A 17,789-nucleotide genomic window follows, 5' to 3' on the forward strand; every position below is an offset into this window, starting at 1 on the left:
TGCAATAGTTAATATATTGATACATCATCTGTCGTGCAAAACCTCAGAGCTGGAGTATAGCTCGCGCTGAGCCTCTACCCAAATGCGCTAACGTTTCCAGGTACTGATCACCTCAGCGGACTCGAGGGCTCTTCAGACCTGCACCACATCCTTCTTCAGCCCATACCCGGCGATACCCATCCTGGATTGCATGATCTCCAACTCCTCCTGACCTGCATGGTCACCGAAGATCTCGTCCATCTGTTCCAATGTCTTCCCCTTGGTCTCTGGGACCAGGAAGAAGGCCCAAACAGCCGCGAGGAAACACCAAGACCCGAAAAAGATGTAAACACCGAACCCAATGCTCTCAATCATGGGAGGTGTTGCAACGCCGACGATAAAGTTGAAGAGCCAAACCGTGGCTGTAGCGAGGGCTACCCCCTTGGACCTAGACGCATTGGGGAAGACCTCAGCAGGAAGAGCCCAGCCCAATGGAGCATAGGAGACACCGTAGATGAGGATGAAGCAAAAGGCCATTGCCACGGCAGCCCAGCCTGCGGATGAATTGGAACTCCACTTGTCGTTAAATATGCCCACCAAAACTGCCATGATGCCCCATGCTGTACCTCCTCCAATGCCGCCCCAGATAGCCAGTGGCCGTCGTCCAACCTTGTCGATGATGAAAAAGCACACTGTTACCGCGACAAGTTGCAAGATATTGAAGACACCAGACATGATCAGGGACATTTCAGACGATTGACCCAGGGACTGAAAGAGCGTGGGGGCATAGTAGATGAATGCGTTGATGCCCGAAAGCTGCTGGAAGAAGGCTACTCCGACAGCGATGGAAGTTCGATGCCAGGATTTCTTCTGGAACAGATCCTTCCAGGCAATAATCTCAAGCTTTAGACCGCTGACGCCTGGGTGTCGCTTCTCTTGCATGATCTTCTGCAGTGCCACTTCATTGAGAATGCCGATATGTTCTTTCTCAACTCGAGGGTCGGTTCTGGGGAGTCGGCGGAGCTTTTCTAAGCTCTGCAGCGCATCGTCCGATCGGTCGACGAGAGCAAGCCATCGTGGCGAGTAGGGAAAGAAGTGAATGCCGATGCCGAGAATAGTGCTGCAGACCATCTGAAGGCCAAATGGCAGTCGAAAAGAGAGGTCGCCAGGGAGATGACGGGTCGCATATGTGATCCAGAAGGATACAACGACGCCTAGAACACACGAGACAGACTCGAGGACAAGTAGGGTTCCTCTCAGGTTGGGCGGTGCGATTTCAGAGATGTAGATTGGAGCACCCTATTCCGTTAGCCGGCCCAGAAGAACAAGAACGACATCTACATACCATTGCAAGTGTTCCGACGCCAATACCACCTATAGTTCTTCCAGCTACCAGAAGGCCATAGGAATTAGCCGCAGTTTGCATGATAGCGCCAATGTTGAAGATGATTACAACGATCGAAAGTGCCTTTTTGCGTGAGATCTTATCAGCGAGTGTAGGCATGAAGAGACATCCGATAAAAGCTCCAAGTTCCAGCATGCCAGTCATGAAGCCTTTACCAAATGCAGTTTCAGTGCGAGGGAATGCCTCATGAAACTGACTCATCACGTTGACGATTGAGATGACTCCTTGGTCGTAGCCAAATGAAAAGCCTCCCATGGACGCTAAAAAGGCAGCACCGAAGATGTATGGCGATTGGACGACGCCACGAATGCCACCTTTGCCGTAGGAGATCTCCTCATCTAGGAAGACGATAGGAGAATTGTTTGATGAAGCAGCGGGATCTTCAATGTTCTCGACTTGTGGGTGATCCTTGGGAGGAACCCCACTAGGAGAAGGGCTGTCAGTAGACATTGTGCGAGCTCTGGATCCGGTGATGTCGAGTAATGAGGCTGGTCAAAGACAAGGGTATGATTGATGCGATGATGATAGGGAATGACAAGAACAGCGGAGGGCATGATGATGTTATATAGCCACCTGGTACAGAAAAGACCGCCATCGTAGCTTCGAGTCATGGAAAGCAACAAATCAAGAAACACTTTCGTTCCCCGCGGGGAAATTATCTGGGGAAGGCCAAGGCGTTGGAGCTAAAGTGTCGGGATCATGGTGGGTTGCCTATTTTGGGAAAATCATTCCGCGGGCTTCAACCTTGTGGCTTCTCCAATTCTAGGCCAAGCCACTAGACCTCAAGACTTTAGAGGCATGGAATTGATCTCGACCAATGGGAGGCAATACATTGTAACTCTACAAAGGAATTAGCACTAAAAGCGGACAACATTTCCCGATATCGTAGTTGGGGTACCAGCATCGATCTCCACGCTGATGATGTCTGGACACTGGGGGAAACCATGCCACAAGGTCCATTCATGCATTAGCAAACAAAGATTATGATGTTACAGAACCATGTGCAATTCGGAGAGAAGCCCGTTGGCAAACGGTCTCGCAGCCGAAACGGGTTCTTCATCGAGCTCAGACGTGTGAATCACGTTCCTGTATTGCATCCACGGAATGTCGGCAATACCGCGTGATGGACGAGCTTCTTTATTTGACTACTAACAGCATCGGAGCGTGCTTCTATGAGATTGAATTAACTGCTTCACAATAGATTTAATTCCCTTTGCTTGTATAACAATGAGTCTCAGATGTGATAAGTAAGTGTAGCCAATAAAACCATTCTTGGAAGAAACATGACTCCCCGATTGTATGGACACTATCCAGTCCATTTCAAGACTGGCTTAATGACCTTTCCACTCTTCATATCGGCCATAGCCTTCTCGTGGTCCTTGATATCATAGTACGCTATCAGCTTCTCAAGTGGCAGCAGGCCATTGGCATGCATCTCGATGAGCTCAGGAATCAGCTAGGTGGAGACCGGTCAGTAACAGTAGGTTTGGATAAAGGCAGGACTTGTACTCACAACCCCAGGATTGCTGTCGCCCTCAGAACAACCCACGTACTCCTTGCCGTACGTGAGATGACTCATGATATCTATCTTAGCATGCGCGTTGCCCCCAGGTGCGCCAACTGTAGCCGCCCTGCCCCTCATTCCCAAGGAAGCGACCATAGTTTCAATGATGGAGGGGACGCCAGTACAGTCAACTGCAAAGTCGACACCAAGAGGGGGGCAGATGTTCTTTATCGCCTTGATGATGTACTCCTGATCGGGACCGAGCACTCCATCCGTAGCGCCTAATTCTTTGGCGAGTTTTAGTCGTTCTGGCTGTAGGTCTATGGCGATAATTCTGCTAGCCTTTCGCGCCTTTGCAGCCATCACAGCGGCTAAGCCAACAGACCCCACGCCGAAAATCGCGATGGAGCTACCAGGCTTGACATCCAAAGTATTGAACACAGCACCAACGCCGGTCTGTATGCCGCATCCCAGGGGCGCAAAGAGGTCAAGTGGTGTTTGTTGAGGTACCTTGACAATACTCGATCGATGAACAATAGTTCGAGCCGCAAAAGAGCTTTGGCCAAAGAAGGTGCTGTAAATCGGTTGCTTCTTCCCATCTTTCATAACGGACATGGCAGATGATCCGTCCGGTCGCTTTCCGCCGAAGTTGTAATCGTTGAAGCTGTAGCAATAGGCCGGATGGTCTGATTTGCACCCAGGACATGAGCCACAGGATGAGAAGGACAGGAGAACTTTGTCGCCTGGTGAGACCGATGTGACATTTGCGCCTATCTCAAGAACAACGCCTCCTCCTGTAATGGCCGTGATAGTCAGCACACATATTTTTGACAAGGGATCCCGACCTCATTTACCTTCGTGGCCAAGAACCGCATTCGGCGCGCATGGCAATTTACCACTTGCACAGGAAAGGTCAGTATGGCAGACACCAGACGCATGGATCTCAATCAGCGCTTCATCTGGTTGCAGAGAGTCCAAATAGACCTCCCTTAGTTCAAAACTGCCATCCAAGGCTGGTGCGATAAGTGCTGTTGTCCGTGTCATTTTCGCTGCAATTGACAATGTAACACAAGATTCCAACATGCGAGAGAATCCCCCGCATTATTAGGCTTTTGATGCGCTGGGAGCAAATCGCGGGGGTTACAGCGCATTTCCGAGGCTACTTGCCGCTGAAAGATGCCGGTCGGAGACGATGTGGGGGCGGAATGGCGACCTCAAGCAATTCCGTTCATGGACTACCGACTGCATACGGAAGCTGGGCGGGCTAGGCTTCAGTGAATTATGTCTCCGCATGGCAGTTGCATCAATGAGATAGTTCGGCGAAAAGGTTCTAATTGACAGCCTGTCTAGTGAATGTGTACGTTCTGAAACCCTGTGATCAAGTCATTCACTTGAAGCATGCTCGTCTGATCATATCTCGTAAGAATCGGTTCGTGTGCTGAGCCGCTCGCATCAGGCACCGCAGAATCAGGGCTAGCCAATGAGTCACTTGACGTTGAAAGGCGATCCACGAGCAGTTTCCCCAGGAGCCAATATTCTGGAGAATGACGCATAAAGCCTACTCTCCTCCAGAGATTCTCCGTTGCCACGTTTTGTCTGTCCACCATGACATGCGGCGGTGAGAACGAAAATTCATCTGAGTACGTCTCCCAAGCTGATTTCCAATTGTCGAGAGCGTTGCGAACTGCCTGCAGTTGATCATGGCCGCCAAAGGAATTTTGGTGCTGAAATATCAGTGCATGAAAAGCTATAATCTGTATCAGAATAGGAGGGCAGTCGGAGTTTGTTGGTTGTCTCACCTGATACAACCGCGAAGAGGTTGAGAGGCCCAAGACCAGCGAAGAGTCGTCGCATGTCATTCGAGAATGACTCCCCGCAAAAGCTCTCAACCACTTCACGAAAGGTTATGTTATGTAACAGTGTCGATCTCAAGTGCCAGTTTTGTAGTTCTCGGGCGCATTCTGTTGATGTGCCGGCTTGGAATGCTGCTTCAGGAAATGCCATATGCATGCTCATTTCTTTGATAACCATCCTCGGCGGCAGATTATTGAAGATTACGAAGGCGTGATCGAGAAGATATATCCAAAGAAATATGCTTGCGCAGATGTCAGTTATCAATCAACATGTAGTTGAAGCCTGTTTACCGTATGAGTTGCTCTCGTGCAGCAAAGTCTCTCCAATCAAATCTGTCATATAGGCACGTGGAGTAATCTGGGTGCCTAGCAGACATAATGCCGAAGTCTCTTACCATCTAAACACTAATTAGTTGATGAAACTAGGAGAGACGAGGCATCCTACAGATATTACAGTACTGAACCGGTATCGACGGATCCGTCGTTTGTTGGCTTCTGTTCCCTCCCAGCCCTGGTAGAGGCAGACCATATATGCTGCCTGCAGAGCTTGGATATTCGAGATGTTCTGAACCGGGCTCAGCAACGGGGTGTCCTGGTTATTTAGAGGATCATTGCAAAAGTCGTCATCCGTAAAGACAATTTCCTCGACACAATTGAACCAGATTTTGGCCTGTTCGTTATCAGTCTTGCTTGGCGATACACTTGCACCTATCAACGTCAGGATCTACCCATCATAAATGGCTTTACTTTCAATTACCTATAAATGCCATGCAGGCTACAACGATCGACTTCGAGGTCACCGGGTCAAAAGTAGGGCGGTGCACAAAGTTGACGTTTGGGTGCCATATATGCCAGAAGAGTGCAAGATATTTCCGTAAGTTATGCGGAGAAAAGAATTGTATGCATGTCTGTTCTAGAATAGTCGACCATTCCAACTCAACGACACTGTTTCGAGGTTTGACGGTAACGACCTGTTTGATATCTAGAAGTATTTGGTGAGTTTGTATGATGAGAGGGTCCTGGAGATCTAATGGTTGCGGTTGTGGATGATCCACCGATGAGCTATTGAGGTGTACAAGCTCGTCTAGTTCGGTGGTTTGCGTAGCATGGCACTCCCCTGATCGGTGAGATGCTTCAACTTCCATTCGCTGTTCAAATGTTCCACAGTCGAATGAGTCCACCAGCCCAGACTTTCTTGTGAAGTTGTCGAGAAAGTGAAAGGTGTAATTGTCTAGGTGCGTTTGGGGACTGGTCGGCATTGTCTGCAGATGACCGGCGGCGAGGTTAATAAAGTCCAACCAGTCTTGATTATTATCTGATCCTTGGAGCATATCAGTCACTGAAGTACAGTTGCCAAGATAATCGAACAGCGCATCATCTCCAAATACCACCGTCGGTAGGCTGGCTTCATCAGCATACTGCTTGTCATCCTGGCCTACAAGCAAGTTGCTTTCTGTTGCTAGGGCATAACTGAAGGAGTAAACGCATTGGACCGACTTCCGACGGCAATGTTCACATGGCTGGCCAGTGCTGCAGGCTTTCTTCTGCTGGACACAGAGGTCGCATGCTCGTCGGCTACTTGACGATACCTCCCCGGCCCTGACTTTGGTCTGACAAGCTAGAGCATGTCGCTTGAGAACATCAGCCCGTTGATATGATTGGCCACAGAAGCTACATCTGTGAGGTCGGAGGCTACTGTGGGATGTAGCATGGCGCTGGAGGTGTTCTCGCCGCTTGTACGTCTTGCTACAGCGGGAGCATGTAAAGCCGGTCTCTGACGATGATGCGTTGTCAGACATTGTCGGATGTCGATGTGGGTAGATTGTGACGAGGGAAGAATGCAGCTTTGATGGGATAAAGATGATGTAACTCCGCATTCCGGCCTCGATCCCGGTTTAGGTTTCAGATCGCGGGGAAGTGGGGCAGTGCTCCGTGGAGGAAACGGGACTAGTCGGAGTCTTTGTGGGAGGCGAATGAGAGCTCAGAAGTTGGTCAATCACTATTTTGCACAGTTGGGGACACAGTTCAGGACAGGGAAGGAAAAGTGGTACAGAGGATATCTCCCCAGACCTGATATTGTGGCGTCCATGGCTATCCCACATCGCTCCAAGACAGGACAAGACACGAGGCGCTTGATTATGAGCCACGTCTTATATAAAGGCCCGTAAATGTAAGGATTACAATTCGCTCCCAGCTCACGAAACAATTGAATTTATTTTTCACTCATATTTCTCCATCATGCTGACCGTGCAATTATTCTGGGTCGCTCTCGCCGCCATCTTCGCACGTCTTCTGTTCACTGGCAGAAGACCCAAGAATTATCCGCCCGGCCCTCCTACACTGCCCATCCTTGGAAATATTCACTTGGTCAGTATCTTTGAGAGAATCTACGAACACACTAACTGTTGGTATCAGATGCCCACGAAGGATGCTCATTTGCAATTCCGTAAGTGGGCAGACGAGTATGGGCCTGTTTATAGTCTCATTCTGGGCACCAAGCCGTTCATTGTCTTGTCAAGCGCCCAGGCTGTCAAGGATCTGCTCGATAAGAAAAGTGCGCTCTACTCTGACCGACAAGAAATGTACGTTGGGCAGATTCTCGGTAGCGGTGGCCTCCGACTTCTCATGATGGTTCGTCATTCTCGACCCTAACCTTGCGTGCAATGACAATAACAGTCATTTCTTTCCTTAGGGATATGGGCCAACATGGAGATCCGTAAGTAGACATGAGCTAGGCCAGCTATGATAGAGTCGACTAACACAGTCTGAAGTTCCGCAAGCTGGTTCACTCGCTCCTCAATGTCACCACAGCCAAGAGCTACGTACCCTACCAAGACCTCGAGAACAAGCAAATGCTATACGAGATGGTGGTTCAACCCCATCAATTCCTCCAGAGTATTCGTCGATACTCCAACGCACTCACGACAACCATGGTATTTGGCTGGCGGTCGCCTATCTACCGAGACCCTAAGCTCATGCAGCTATTTGACGGCTTTGCTGAGTTTGCCGAGATCAACCAGACAGGTATCGCTGCCCTCCTTGACTCTTTTCCCGTACTTAGAAAGCTGCCCGACTTTCTCCTGCCTGTGCAGAAGAAAGCCAAGGAGCTCCATAGAAAGGAGAAGGATCTTTACCTGAGCCATTGGCTTAAGGCGAAGCAAGACATCGCTGATGGCTCTATCAAGCCATGCTTCTGTGTTGGGTTGGCGGAGGCGCAGGAGAAGGAGAAGTTTGATGATGCGCAAGCTGCTTACATCTCTGGAACTCTCCTTGAAGCCGGATCAGACACGACGTCCAGCACCCTGTATGCCTTTGTACAGGCAATGCTCCTCTATCCTGACATCCAGCGGAAAGCTCAGGATGAAATCGACAAGGTAGTTGGTAAGCGCATGCCAACTATGGAGGACGAGCAGAACCTTCAGTATGTCCGTGCATGCATGAAAGAGACACTGCGATGGATGCCGACAACAATCCTCGGTGCTGTTCCTCATGCTGTCACGCAAGACGATACTTACAACGGATATCTCATCCCAAAGGGAGCAGGCGTTCTCAATAACGTCTGGGGTATTCACATGGATCCTGAACGTCATCTTAATCCTCGCCAGTTCAACCCTGACAGGTACCGAGATGACTTCCAGAGCTTGGCAGACGCCGCAGCCAATCCAGATGCGTCGAAGCGAGATCAGTTCACCTTTGGTGCCGGTCGTCGTATTTGCCCTGGAATTCATGTTGCCGAACGAAGCTTATTTCTAGGCATTTCGCGGATCCTATGGGCGTTCAACATCAAGCCTAGTGTAAATGAGAATGGTAAGCCTGTGTTGCCAGATCCAGATAAGCTGACGCAAGGCTTTGTATGCATGCCTGAAGAATTTCCAGCTAGAATCATTCCAAGGTCTGAGGAAAAGAAGGTACAGGTTATCGAGAATTGGAAGAAGGCTGAGAAAGACGTTCTTGATCCTGAAACAAAGCAGTGGCGTTAGAGAATGATCTCAATTAATAATTATCTATCTATCTATCAATTTTCCATAGTTGACTAAAGTCAATCGTCAAGAATGGTACTGCAGCATTGCTTCATCATGTGTCCCAACACTATTCATATCTCGGAGGCAGATCGTAATCTATATGCATAAAGACTTAGGCGGAGCCCAACAACTCCTCAACAAGACCAGCGACGGACTGGACGACGGGGTACTTGGGGAAGTTAGGCTTGTAGACCTGGGACATGTTAGCATCGAGTCTTTCAGGACCAATATGGTATGAGAACTTACAGCCTGGCAGACAGCGTTGAACTCGCTGCGGGGAGCCTTACCACGGGCAAGCTCGTCACCGGGAACTCCAAGCTTGACAACCTCCTCAGCTTTGTCAACGGTATCCCAGCCGGGTCCAGCGGCGGGGTTCTTGATCCACTGAACAAACCAGTTGTGAATAGAATCGGCAAGGGCCTGCTGAGCCTTGGTGACACCCTGGAGAGCGGCGAAGCACTCGTTACCACCGTGGAAGAAAGGAACCTCGGTACCGTGGGTAGGAGCAGTGTTGGGGGGTCCAACAACGTTGTCGTACTTGCCGAAGAAGCGGTAGACCCAGGTCTTCTGCTGCTCACTTCGCATGTCGAGGAGGTAGTCAACGGGACAGTTGAAGCGAGCATCACCGTACTGGATACCGCTGCGGAGAGACTCGGTGGCGTAGTCGTTGGGGTTGTAGGCCTGGATCAGAGACTCATCGGGGATATGAGCGCTATCAGCATCGAAGGTGTTGATCCAAGAGCTGAAGTTGCTGTTCTCAGCACCGTAGACGAGGCTGAAGATGGTGCCCTCTCCATTGGAGGTACCAGTCAGCATGGGGACATGGGAAGGATAGTTTCCGGCAGCGAAACGGGCAGAGTAGTCAGAGAAGCGGGTGATATCGTCAATAACGGGAGTGAACCAAGTGTTGAAGGTGGAGTTAAAGTTCTTGGTCTGGAAGTCAAGAATGTCCTTGCTACGGAGACAGTCGAGCTGTCCGTTACCGCCCTCAGGGCAGCCAACTTCCTCAGCGACGGCGTTAAGAGCCTCATCGACGGGAGCGTAAGCGGGGCCGGACATGGCGTTGGCGCTCATCTCGACGGCACCCTTGAGGAAGGTGTTAGGGTTGTTCCAAAGGTAGTGATCGACCTGGACACCACCCGAAGAGTGACCGCCGAAGACAATATGATCAGGGTTACCACCAAAGGCTGCATAAACGTTAGTCACGTTCTACATGTGATCGATAAGCGTGAAACATACCCTTGATGTTCTTGTGGACCCAGTCAAGAGCCTTCTCGACATCCAAGATGCTAAAGTTCTGTGTCTCATCAGGGTTGGCGGTCTTCAGCTCGGAAGAGTGAGGAGAAGCAAAGATGCTCTCGCGGGTGTTGAAGTTGACGTAAACAACTCCATTGCGAGCAAAGTTTGTGCCCTGGATTTGGGGGTTGCTGCTGGAGCCAGTGACCATAGCACCACCATACATGTAGACGAATACCTAGTGGGTGTCAGTTTATGTCTCGGAATAATATGCGGACGGGTAGGGTAGGGCTGACAGGCATGTTCTTGCCCTTGGATGGGGCCCAGATGTTAAGGTTCAGACAATCCTCATCTTGGCGAGTAAAGGCATCGTTTGAGATAGCTTGAGGGCATGTCGCACCATATGACGTAGCCTGGAACTTGGAACGAGACTTGGGAAGGTCCTGAGGAGCCTTCCATCTACACCAGTGTCAGCTCATCAAAATGTGAAACAAGCAATTAGATGACCTACCTGTTCTGGCCACCAGTGGATGCGGCAAAAGGAACACCGAGATAAACAGCGTTACAGTGCTTGTCACGGAAACCTTGAATGTCACCCTGAGGGAGAGCAGCGTGCGGAATTGGAGGACAGGGAGGTTGAGGCGGCTTCGCAGTCACAGGGACAAGACACGTGGCGGCCAGGATTAAACCGGTCGTTGTGAACATGCTGCTGAGGCCCATGATGAGGAATGTGATGTGACGGGACGGAAAGAGGTGAAGATCGACTGAGACACGAGAAAGGCTTGAAGAATGAGTGGACAGAAGTTCCCGCAGCTTTTGGTTTTATTCACCAGAAGATGCTTGCTATAATTCGATTCGCCTATGTCACAGACGAAGAATTTCCGAGAGGCGGACGCTTAGCTACAAAGAGACGCCTGAGCGGTCTCGGCAGTGGAACCAGGGCCCTCCAGTGATGGGGCCTCTAACTGTATTCAGTAGGACACAGCCGGAACATGCACTATAATAGAGTTTCGCGGAACGTGCACCGGTCGATTTTGTCATGCATGATCCGAGTCATGGATCCAGAATGCCTGTAAAATCTCGAGTTGGGAACGGAAAAAAAGACGTCGGGGAGTAAAAAAAGGGGTTCGCGGGAAGAGCGGGAGGCTGGCGAGACTATTGAAAAGAAACGCCGGATATACTGCGTAGGGCAGAGGTTGAGTGGCTTCACGGCCAACTCTGTTAGTTGCAAGCCTCTGCCGTTGATAGCATCACATTGGACATTTCGCGCTGATCTTTTAATGCCAGATGGATCCGAGGCTCACTGTACGATCCCACATCGCTTATCCATCAGCGCAAAATGACAGAATTTGTGGATTGACAGTTCCTTGATTGTTGAGATTGTTCTCCGGGATAGGAACTGATCGGCCAAGCTGCCCCTGGTCAATCGCTGCAGGGCCAGTTCGCCGACCGAGCTTGATAATCAGCAAGCACAGATCTCTCGCATCGGATTGGAACCCTCACGACGATCCTCCGAGGCACATCCCGAGGCAGAAGGTTACGGGAATCCCCTCTCGGCGCCGACAAACACGTCCCTTGCATATCATATCGACCAATCCAAACACACGGACGTCAGCCCAACGCCTTTGCTGCTAATTCCGCTCAATGTCACTTGAGTCATGATATTAGCAAAAACAAGACACTAAAGAACAGCACCTTACGAGATGTAGTCACAGCCAATATTTGTGCGGAGTGTCCACCTTGTTGTTCCGAGGTTTTTCTTTCCGCGCCACTAGCTCAGGTGCACAAGTCCGTCATGACTGGATATCACCGCGTAAAATCCACATTTGGTGCGCTTTTCACTTCGGAGCTAGAGACAAGTCTGTCGCCGACTCTCCACAAAGTAACGGCTTCTGGAATCTCACTGTGACAATCTCTTACACAATGAGCTGATACCAAGGACCGAGTCCACGGGTCCTGTTGATCAGGGGGGCCTTGGGTTCTGGTGGTTCCGGATCCTTCGGTAGGAAATAAGTCTTGCTGCATTCCCACCTTGCCTTGCATCTTGTGCTGGGTTGTTTTGCAGATCAGATCAGATCAACGTCGCAATGGCTGAGGGTCTGGGACAAGTTGTAAGTTTATGCTTTGGACGAGGACATGGCGATGTTTTTTTGCTGACAATGAAATAGATTTCGTGGTACATTTGTACCGTCATTGCGTGCATCTTTCTGATTTTGAGAATATGGGTTCGTGTGCGCAAGCTTGGACTGTTGGCGATCGACGATGGACTCATTATCCTGGCGGCGTGTTGTTTGATCGGTGATTTGATCATCCAGCAACATATGTGGAATTTGGGAATGGCGGATATGGCGAATGCTTCTCGCGATGACTTTATCCAGATCATGAAGGTGAGTTGATACTCTTGATCTCGATACTGACATTCGCTAACAGCCAACAAGATGATTGTGCCCGGATCGATTCTTTACGTCACCTCGTTATGGGCCATCAAGATTGCTCTGGTTCTCTTCTACAAACGACTTGCTGCGCCCGGAACGAAACTGCAGATTATTTACAACGTCACTCTTGGTCTGTTGGTGATTTTCTGGGCCACCATCTTCTTCCATATCATTTTCCAATGTTTCCCGCATGACAAGAGATGGTCTCAAGATCCAAACTGTTTGTCATCTCACTCTCGATTGACAGTACATATGCTGACGGTTTCACAGATCAGTGCGACCCGAAGGAGGCAGAGAAGAACTATTGGTTAACCGTCATCCGTATGTTATTCCATCCCTAGTGTCTCCATGCGAAATGCTAACCACCCAACAGTCAACATCGGTACCGACGTCATCAGTATGTTGAAACGATACAAACTCAAGTTGCCGGACTAATAGATCGCAGCCATCAGTTTGCCTATCACCATGGTCATGAAGCTCCAGATGAAGACAAAGCAGAAGATCGGTGTCGCAGCTATCTTTGCCCTCGGTTTCTTAGTCGTCATCGCAAGCAGTGCGTCTTCCAACCTGGCTACCACGAGCTCTGCTAACATCCCCAGTCATTCGAGCCTACTACTCAAAGAAGAACGAAACCATGTTGACATGCACCGTCTCCATGATCGAAACAGCCGTCGCCATCATCGCAACCTGCCTCCCACGTACGTCCCGTCTTCCTCAAAATCTCCATCCCACTAACAAATCGTCCAGCTTTGCGAACACTCTTCCTCGGCCAAATGTCCTCCGCCCGATCAGGCTCCAACTACGGACGCTACGAGCTCTCCTCCACCGGCCAACCACGATCCCGACGAACGAACCAAAGCCGAATCGTCACAAACGTCATGGGCGGTACACAAAAGCTTGACAACGATTCACAGGACGAATTGTTCAAGGAGTCTGCGAATTCAGTGGCGGGACGAAGTACGACCAGCGATAAAACTCCTGGTATCACTGTTAATACCACCATTCATATGCATCACAGCAACGAGGAGGAGGCGAGACGATCGCAGGCTAGGCTTGATAGCTTTGCGTAGATTCTTTTATGTGTTGGATATATATAATTTGTAATAAAGATTTATGAAAGCGATGCGTTTACTTGCAAGTAAAAGAGGATGCGACGTCTGGGTTGCCGCCCTTGTAGGTCAGCCGCTTCGGATAAGCGCACAGCTCAACAGCCCGTCGCTTTTCCGTGCCAACAGTCTCCGCATGAAGAGTCTCGGGCGCTTTTCCATGCTCAACCCACTTGACCAGAGCATCAAAGGCACTTCCAGGATACCATCCATCACCACCTTTACAGTGCCCGACACCCGGTGCTTCAAAGAATCTGTAGTAATTTGTCGCGCTAGAGTCTTCGTCAAGAACACGCTTGTAGTAATCCACTGATCCTTTGTGTGGGATGAGTTGATCTGCTGTTCCGTGCCACGAGATCAACTTTCCTCCTGCTTTCTTGAAGTCTGTCAGATCCGGGTCTGATGTGCCCATGACTGAGGCAAATCGGTTGACGGATTGCCGGAACAGCTTGCTGTACTCTTCGTGGGACAGTTTGTCCAGAATAGCGGACTGGTCTTGAAGGAGGAAAGTGGTGAGCCAGTCTTGAGCAATGGCGAAGGGACTTGAAGTGCAGTCCTTCAGCGATGTGCATGTTGTGTTGGCAAGACCACTCAAGTCCGCACCACGATCAAGACCATACCAGAGAAACTTGCCCTCTTCTGTCTCTGGTCCGCGCCATGTCAAGCGAGCGACCTCAGCACCCTTCTTGGAAATCTTGATTGTGCCGGATGGGTTGGTACATTCTACAGATTTACCAACGACAGACTTGGGATCAAACTTGCAGAGATCTGGGTTCGAGATGACGCCATCTTTGACCCCATCGAGTTGGTCACATGCATCAATGGCAGCCTTGGTAATAGCGTTGAGCTCGCAGATAGGAGGGTAATAGCCTACAGCGGATTAGTTTAGTTGTCCTTTGTTTATGAGAAGATATTCTTACCGAGCTTGTGCATAACAACTTGCGGCCAGTACTCTGATGTTACGAACTTGTCCCAGTTGAAAGCAGAAGCGGTAGCAAGAACGCCATTATACTGAGTCGGATATCTCTGCGCCATCATATGACCTTGTCGTCCACCTGTCGAACATCCCTAGAAGTCATCAGTGAAGTTCATCTCCAAAGAGCATGAGGTGCTTACGTTCCAGTACGAGTACTTTGGCTTCTTTCCATAATAAGCCGCTGTCACAGCTTTTCCCAACGTCGCTGCATCGTCCAGAGAGACAGCTGCAAAGTTCTGCAAGGCAGGCCAGTTGAGGTTTCCAGTGCTATCCAACGCCCAGTCCAGCTCCTGTCTGTTAGCTAAGAGGTGGCCACCATCTGTAGTGGCAGCGGCATATCCGTTGGAGGCAGGCTGTGCAAGGTCGGGAATGTCCCCCGTTGACCAACCGCCGCCGCCTACACCAACAAATCGCCCGTTCCAGCCTGACACTGGCAGTGTTACGTATGTGTTGATGGTGTCATTCCAGCCCGGGTGCGTGTACTGGACTGTGACTTGACACACGGGGAATGGATCAGTCGAGTTATTGGGCCATTCATTGGTTGGGAATGACGGCAGCTCGGCGTTGGTGAGATTGGTGCTGATGGACAGAATCTTGGCATTGGCGAGCTCTACGGAGCGGAATGTATGGTCTGCGCAAGTGGGCTTCCCAAGCACGCTTTGAAAGCCCTGAAACAGGAAAGCCAACGACATGGCGGAAAGTTTTGAGGAGAACATGGTCACAAAATGCCTCTCGGGCTTAGCGTAGTGGGGGTAGGTCAGAGAACGAAAAATCAATTGGCAACTGCAAACAAACAGTCAGCTACGTAAGAGAACTCATTTCTCTTGAGTATTTCCTCAGATATATAACACTCCATCAGTGGCATAAAGCCCGAAGTGATCATCGTTAGCAAAGCCATGCGTTTACTCCTCACCTCACTAGGAGACCGACTCATTGGACAAGCTGTCTACTCCGAGGAACACACAAGACTAGCCAAGATCAGCACAGAAAATCCCCAGATTCGGCCAGACGGTAACTGCTCACGGGAACGTATATCATGTCCCTTGATACGCAAAAGAGTCCTATTTTCGACGTATCCCCGGATAATGTAGCATGGGTCGATCCCCGGTAGGATCGCGAAGTTCCATCGGTCAAGGGCTTAACCTTGTTGCGGTAAAATTACCCCATGTTCCCAGTTCAATGCCGCGGAGACTAGTCAACATTTGGACTACCCCACGATTCGGGGTCTGAAGAAGACTCCGTCCAAGTAGCAAATCCGGGGTATTCTACTGTCGGGAAGTGATATTTGTTGCTTGTGAATGGGTGGAAAAGCGCTGTTGTTGACTCGATTTTCAATGACTCGTGAAACATTCGGGGTTTACATCGAGCCCACAAACAGTCCTGGGGTTTCGGGGGGAAGCCTGTCCGGTGCATCTGGAAGGAAAATGAAGGGAATGGTTTACTGGAGATATGTTCTTTATGGATTTTATACAGTATTAATTCTGATCCATCTTATTCTTTCGGCTTCTGACCAGTGACTATTAAGCAATCAAACATCAGATGCACAGATCTATCGCGTGATGCCTCTCTGACACGCGCATTAAAAAGCTCAACCTCCTCGCGCGACCATCCCAAGACATCAGTAAACAGAACGGCCGTAAATGCAGCTACACCCTCTCTCATGTTGACTCCCATCAAAGTTCCAGTTTCCTTGAGTCGTTCATCTTTAGGCCATGGTCCGATTGGAAGCTTGAATCGCTCCTCTTTGACACTAGCGAAACCAGCTTCCTTAGCCCATTCTTGGAAAGACGGCGCAGGATCCATGGTTCTTCCAATCTTATCGCAGGCTAGCTTTAGATGGTCCATCATCTGAACTAACGCGTTGTCGGGCTTGAGCGAGTCATCCTCGGAATAGAGCGTATTGGCTGTTTCTTGAAGCTCGATCCAACCGCCCGGCTTCAAGTTGGCGTATGCTTGTCGCAGTAGTCTAGGCCAGTCCTTGATTGATCCGGCCATGTATCTGCAGTGGATATAATCATATGGGATTGGTTCAACCCATTCAGCTTCAACGTCGTCAACGATGAACTTGACATTTGGAGGAACCCAGTCTGGTTGTATGGGGCTAAGGTCATTTCCGACCACAGTCGCAGAAGGATGCTCGTCTCCAAACTGGATCGCCCAGATTCCTGTTCCTGTTCCTATATCAAGAACATTCAATCCCTCCGGTTCTATGGGAGCCAGAAACAATCGATCCTTTACAGTTCGGCAAAAAACGTGGTGAATCATGTCAAGGCGATCCTGCTCCTGGTCATCGTTGGGGAAACTATACTGTCCTGCGCGATCACTGTGGTATCGCCGACCATGTTTCCATTTGTACTTGAGCACGCTGCTAGCGATGGATGTAGTTGCTCCCACGGAGTCGGCACTGAAGACGGACTCAGAGTCGGAGGTATTTTCGTCGACCTGAACTTCAGGCGTCATTGGGTTATCGGACATCTTTGCAGTTGTCAACTATACAAACCAAGGTACGTGGATGCTCTTGTCCGTATGATGGATGATAGAAATTATATTGCGAGTGTATAACATGATGGTGGCATGCACAAAGTGGAGGTGCCACGCAAGCAACGGCAGCCGAGGCATGGAAAAACAACTCATCCACTAAGAGCATATGCGGTTCTGAGGATGAATGTAACCCCAGACATATTGCAATACCGAGGTTGCTGATCATCATGAGATTAAAACTTTGATATGCACGTCTGATAAAAGCCCCATCAGAACGCCTTTTCTGGAAGGTGGATAAAATAACAACCCATGTCTACTGCGTCTTCTGATAGAGCCTTGTTGCCCGCGAAAACCTCATCGATAAGATAAGACAACGTGGCCGAGTGGTTAAGGCGATGCCCTGCTATCTCTTCCGAGACATCATAGGCATTGTGTTCGCACGCGTAGGTTCGAATCCTGCCGTTGTCGATGTTCTTTTTGTAACTTAAAGACTTAATTTCGTTTTGTTGGTCAGTTTGTGTCTGGTTTTGTGTGCTGAGTATTTTACCGCATTGGGCGGGGCACTGGTGATATTCCCGCCGTGAAAACTTGGGGGGATCTAAGCACGAGATAATGGCACGTGGCAGGTTTAATGCGTCTCTAATTTCTTATATACTGCTAGCATGGCATGAGAGACAATGGCAAAAACGATCAAAACCTACTGGACTGCTCGCGGTCCAGGTGAATGATGGGTTTTGTGATGGGCAGGGGTCTCAACTTTCAGTTCTTCTGTCGCAATATTTTCAGGTAGCT

General features: G+C 49.7%; 8 protein-coding genes and 1 non-coding gene across 9 annotated transcripts; 3 read left to right on the forward strand and 6 right to left on the reverse strand.

Moving 5' to 3' along the window:
* Positions 1-132: 132 nt before the first annotated feature.
* FMAN_11652 (uncharacterized protein) lies at positions 133-1,834 on the reverse strand (the record flags this gene model as incomplete). Its single annotated transcript, XM_041834492.1, has 2 exons — positions 133-1,278; positions 1,325-1,834. The coding sequence occupies 2 exons, from the start codon at positions 1,832-1,834 to the stop codon at positions 133-135; spliced, it is 1,656 nt and encodes a 551-aa protein (XP_041684751.1).
* Positions 1,835-2,690: 856 nt separating this feature from the next.
* FMAN_11653 (uncharacterized protein) lies at positions 2,691-3,932 on the reverse strand (the record flags this gene model as incomplete). The annotated part of the gene is made up of 3 exons (XM_041834493.1): positions 2,691-2,840; positions 2,898-3,682; positions 3,743-3,932. 3 exons carry the CDS (start codon positions 3,930-3,932, stop codon positions 2,691-2,693), a joined length of 1,125 nt encoding a protein of 374 aa, XP_041684752.1.
* A 302-nt stretch (positions 3,933-4,234) lies between these two features.
* FMAN_11654 (uncharacterized protein) lies at positions 4,235-6,540 on the reverse strand (the record flags this gene model as incomplete). The annotated part of the gene is made up of 5 exons (XM_041834494.1): positions 4,235-4,635; positions 4,688-4,983; positions 5,033-5,139; positions 5,187-5,449; positions 5,499-6,540. 5 exons carry the CDS (start codon positions 6,538-6,540, stop codon positions 4,235-4,237), a joined length of 2,109 nt encoding a protein of 702 aa, XP_041684753.1.
* A 439-nt stretch (positions 6,541-6,979) lies between these two features.
* Positions 6,980-8,721, forward strand: FMAN_11655 (uncharacterized protein; the record flags this gene model as incomplete). The annotated part of the gene is made up of 4 exons (XM_041834495.1): positions 6,980-7,108; positions 7,157-7,372; positions 7,434-7,457; positions 7,513-8,721. The coding sequence occupies 4 exons, from the start codon at positions 6,980-6,982 to the stop codon at positions 8,719-8,721; spliced, it is 1,578 nt and encodes a 525-aa protein (XP_041684754.1).
* Positions 8,722-8,875: 154 nt separating this feature from the next.
* On the reverse strand, positions 8,876-10,719 carry FMAN_11656 (uncharacterized protein; the record flags this gene model as incomplete). The annotated part of the gene is made up of 5 exons (XM_041834497.1): positions 8,876-8,956; positions 9,010-9,950; positions 10,003-10,237; positions 10,296-10,458; positions 10,511-10,719. 5 exons carry the CDS (start codon positions 10,717-10,719, stop codon positions 8,876-8,878), a joined length of 1,629 nt encoding a protein of 542 aa, XP_041684755.1.
* A 1,367-nt stretch (positions 10,720-12,086) lies between these two features.
* FMAN_11657 (uncharacterized protein) lies at positions 12,087-13,504 on the forward strand (the record flags this gene model as incomplete). Its single annotated transcript, XM_041834498.1, has 8 exons — positions 12,087-12,110; positions 12,168-12,386; positions 12,438-12,654; positions 12,705-12,755; positions 12,808-12,831; positions 12,880-12,987; positions 13,034-13,132; positions 13,182-13,504. The coding sequence occupies 8 exons, from the start codon at positions 12,087-12,089 to the stop codon at positions 13,502-13,504; spliced, it is 1,065 nt and encodes a 354-aa protein (XP_041684756.1).
* Positions 13,505-13,562: 58 nt separating this feature from the next.
* On the reverse strand, positions 13,563-15,208 carry FMAN_11658 (uncharacterized protein; the record flags this gene model as incomplete). The annotated part of the gene is made up of 3 exons (XM_041834499.1): positions 13,563-14,410; positions 14,461-14,608; positions 14,657-15,208. 3 exons carry the CDS (start codon positions 15,206-15,208, stop codon positions 13,563-13,565), a joined length of 1,548 nt encoding a protein of 515 aa, XP_041684757.1.
* Positions 15,209-16,007: 799 nt separating this feature from the next.
* On the reverse strand, positions 16,008-16,991 carry FMAN_11659 (uncharacterized protein; the record flags this gene model as incomplete). Its single annotated transcript, XM_041834500.1, has 1 exon — positions 16,008-16,991. One exon carries the CDS (start codon positions 16,989-16,991, stop codon positions 16,008-16,010), a length of 984 nt encoding a protein of 327 aa, XP_041684758.1.
* Positions 16,992-17,366: 375 nt separating this feature from the next.
* Positions 17,367-17,465, forward strand: tRNA. The gene is given in 2 exon segments: positions 17,367-17,403; positions 17,422-17,465. It is a non-coding gene; the product is annotated as a tRNA-Ser (tRNA).
* The last annotated feature ends 324 nt before the right edge of the window (positions 17,466-17,789 follow it).

Source organism: Fusarium mangiferae (genome assembly GCF_900044065.1).
Source record: "Fusarium mangiferae strain MRC7560 genome assembly, contig: FMAN_scaffold008, whole genome shotgun sequence".
NCBI classification, from domain to species: Eukaryota; Fungi; Ascomycota; class Sordariomycetes; order Hypocreales; family Nectriaceae; genus Fusarium; species Fusarium mangiferae.